At 50.9% G+C, this 2,604-nt stretch overlaps 1 protein-coding gene across 1 annotated transcript in view; it reads left to right on the top strand.

The window, feature by feature from the left end:
- Nucleotides 1-69: 69 nt before the first annotated feature.
- MED29 (mediator complex subunit 29) overlaps nucleotides 70-2,604 on the top strand; it is a gene marked incomplete in the record, with an annotated part of 55,020 nt that continues 52,485 nt past the window's right edge. The window contains 1 exon segment of the mRNA XM_073598782.1: nucleotides 70-352. Within this exon segment, the coding sequence (XP_073454883.1) occupies nucleotides 173-352 (180 nt within the window).

Raw genomic sequence — 2,604 nt, 5'->3', positions numbered from 1 at the left:
ACGGCCACCCATGACGTAAGGTCCTCTGCAAGGGCGAATCATGGGACTTGTAGTTGAAGCGCCCTCTGCTGCTAAATAATAAAGATTTGTTCAAGAAAGTAGGCGGAGTCGTAAGGCCCGCCCACCGAAGCTTCCGTGTAGTGCCGAAGCCACGTGATTTCGCCACTGAACAATGGCGGCGCCCATGAACCCAGCACTGGGTCCTCAGCAACCTGCGGGCGGCGGACCCCCCGGGCCCCAACTTGGACCCGGGGCCGCACAGCAGCAGATGGGTATGCCGCAGCAGCAGCAGGACTTCGACCCGGTGCAGAGGTACAGGATGCTCATCCCGCAGCTGAAGGAGAGTCTGCAGGTACCCGGGCTGAGGGGGTTATCACCGATCTACACTAGGTGGGGCTAGAGAGCACAGGTGACCACAGCAGCGTCCAGTCACTACAAAGGGGAAACCAGGCCTCAGGTTGCTATGGGTGACTGTGGGGGCGGGGCTTGCTGCATGATATAGGGCTGGCAGCCTTATCCTTCCTTCCCTCACTACCTGATCAGCGATATGAGGGAACTATTGCATTATCCCATCCTGCCTTGTTACTAGGATATTGCTAAGAGACCTCCAGCTATTATTACTCACCTCCACCTGGTGCTATGTACAGTATACAGGGCTCGCAGCCATTGCAACTGTGGGCAAAAGTTTTGAGAATGACACAAATATTTTCACAAAGTCTGCTGCCTCGGTTTTTATGATGGCAATTTGCATATACTCCAGAATGTTATGAAGCGTGTTCAGATGCATCGCAATTAATTGCAAAGTCCCTCTTTGCCATGAAGATGAACTTAATCCCATTAAAAAAAAACATTTCCCCCCTCACCTTCCAGGACAGCTACTTGAGAGATGATCGGCTCCGCCCTCTACAGGAAACACAAATCAGATAGAATTTAAAAGGCCCCTCCCTGTCCTCTGACCCTCAGTTGTTTTGTGTTTCCAGCCCCTCCAGGAGCACCGACACGTTTTTTGTTTTCCTATGGTCTGGTAACTGTGGTTGGTGGACCCCCCTTCTCTGGTTTCTTCCAGTACTGGTTGTGGCCAAGTCCTGGATGATGGTCTGTACCAGAAGGGTTCCCTATTTTTTGGCCCCACCACAAAAGGACCAGCTGACGTTGTCAGTGATTCTCTTGTTAACAAAGGTGTCAGTGTTGACGAGGACAAGGCTGGAAATCACTCTGTAATTCTGATTGAGTTAGAATAACAGACTGGAAGCATTAACAGGAAGGTGGTGCTTGATATCCATGTTCTTCTGTTAACCATGGTTACTAGGGCTGTTGAAAATAATCATAGCATCGATGCTTCGCGGTTCGACCATACACAATGCGCATCGATGCTACGACTGTAATAATCGATGTTTGGATGACGTCATATTCACGCCGCATTATGCCCACCTCCGAGACCGAACGGAGCCGTAAGCCACGCCGGCTTTTCCCACCTCCTGATGTCATCCCCTGCTGCCCTACGGCGAGGAGCGACGCTGTGCATGTTGGCAGGGACATGGAGTGCCAATGGCTGGAGCTGTCTGTGCCGGAACTGCTGCTGATAAGAGTGGCGGAGGCCGGCCTGTGGAGCACGGAGCTCCAAGGAGGAGAGTGGAGCCATCAGTGTATTTGGCCCTGAAAGGGTTTTGGCGGCCGCGGCACATCCAGCCTGGTGGGAGGGATGAGGCAGAGCCGGAGGAGAGCGGTAGAGCCAGGTGAGGGGACTGGACGTGGTAAGGGAGATGCCAGACTGTCCTATCCAAGCTGACCAATACCCCGCCCCCTCACCACTAACCTGTCACAATATAATACTGTTTCATTACCTTAGCACTCCCCTGTCCAGTGTCACCACGGACCAATTTCCATCCTTTTCGACCAGCATCCACACAGTCCTCTGCTCTCCCCCCCCCCCCCCACCTCTACACAGTGAGCATGCAGATGGGGCAATACAACAAATAATGGTGTGCAGTGCTTTGCAGTAAAATAAATCTTTTGTGTATTCAAAGTAATTCCAGTGCTGAGTGTGCTCTGCTGTATTCATATCATTCCTGATTTCTGGTGAATGATTTGAACACAGCAGAGCACGCTCAGCACTGGAATTACTTTGAATACACAAAAGATATGTCTGCAGTCTCTGACCATCTTTTGTATCATGTCTGCAGTCTCTGACCATCTCTTGTATAATGTCTGCAGTCTCTGACCATCTCTTGTATCATGTCTGCAGTCTCTGACCTTCTCCTGTATCATGTCTGCAGTCTCTGACGATCTCTTGTATCATGTCTGCAGTCTCTGACCATCTCCTGTACCATGTCCGCATTCTCTGACCATCTCCTGTACCATGTCCGCATTCTCTGACCATCTCCTGTACCATGTCCGCATTCTCTGACCATCTCTTGTACCATGTCTGCAGTCTCTGACCTTCTCCTGTATCATGTCTGCAGTCTCTGACCATCTCTTGTACCATGTCTGCAGTCTCTGACCATCTCTTGTATCATGTCTGCAGTCTCTGACCATCTCTTGTATCATGTCTGCAGTCTCTGACCATCTCTTGTATCATGTCTGCAGTCTCTGACCATCTCTTGT

Source organism: Aquarana catesbeiana, linkage group LG09 (genome assembly GCF_042186555.1).
Source record: "Aquarana catesbeiana isolate 2022-GZ linkage group LG09, ASM4218655v1, whole genome shotgun sequence".
Classification (NCBI taxonomy): domain Eukaryota; kingdom Metazoa; phylum Chordata; class Amphibia; order Anura; family Ranidae; genus Aquarana; species Aquarana catesbeiana.
Note: the sequence above shows the minus strand (reverse complement) of the source record. Positions and strands in the feature narration are given on the sequence as shown.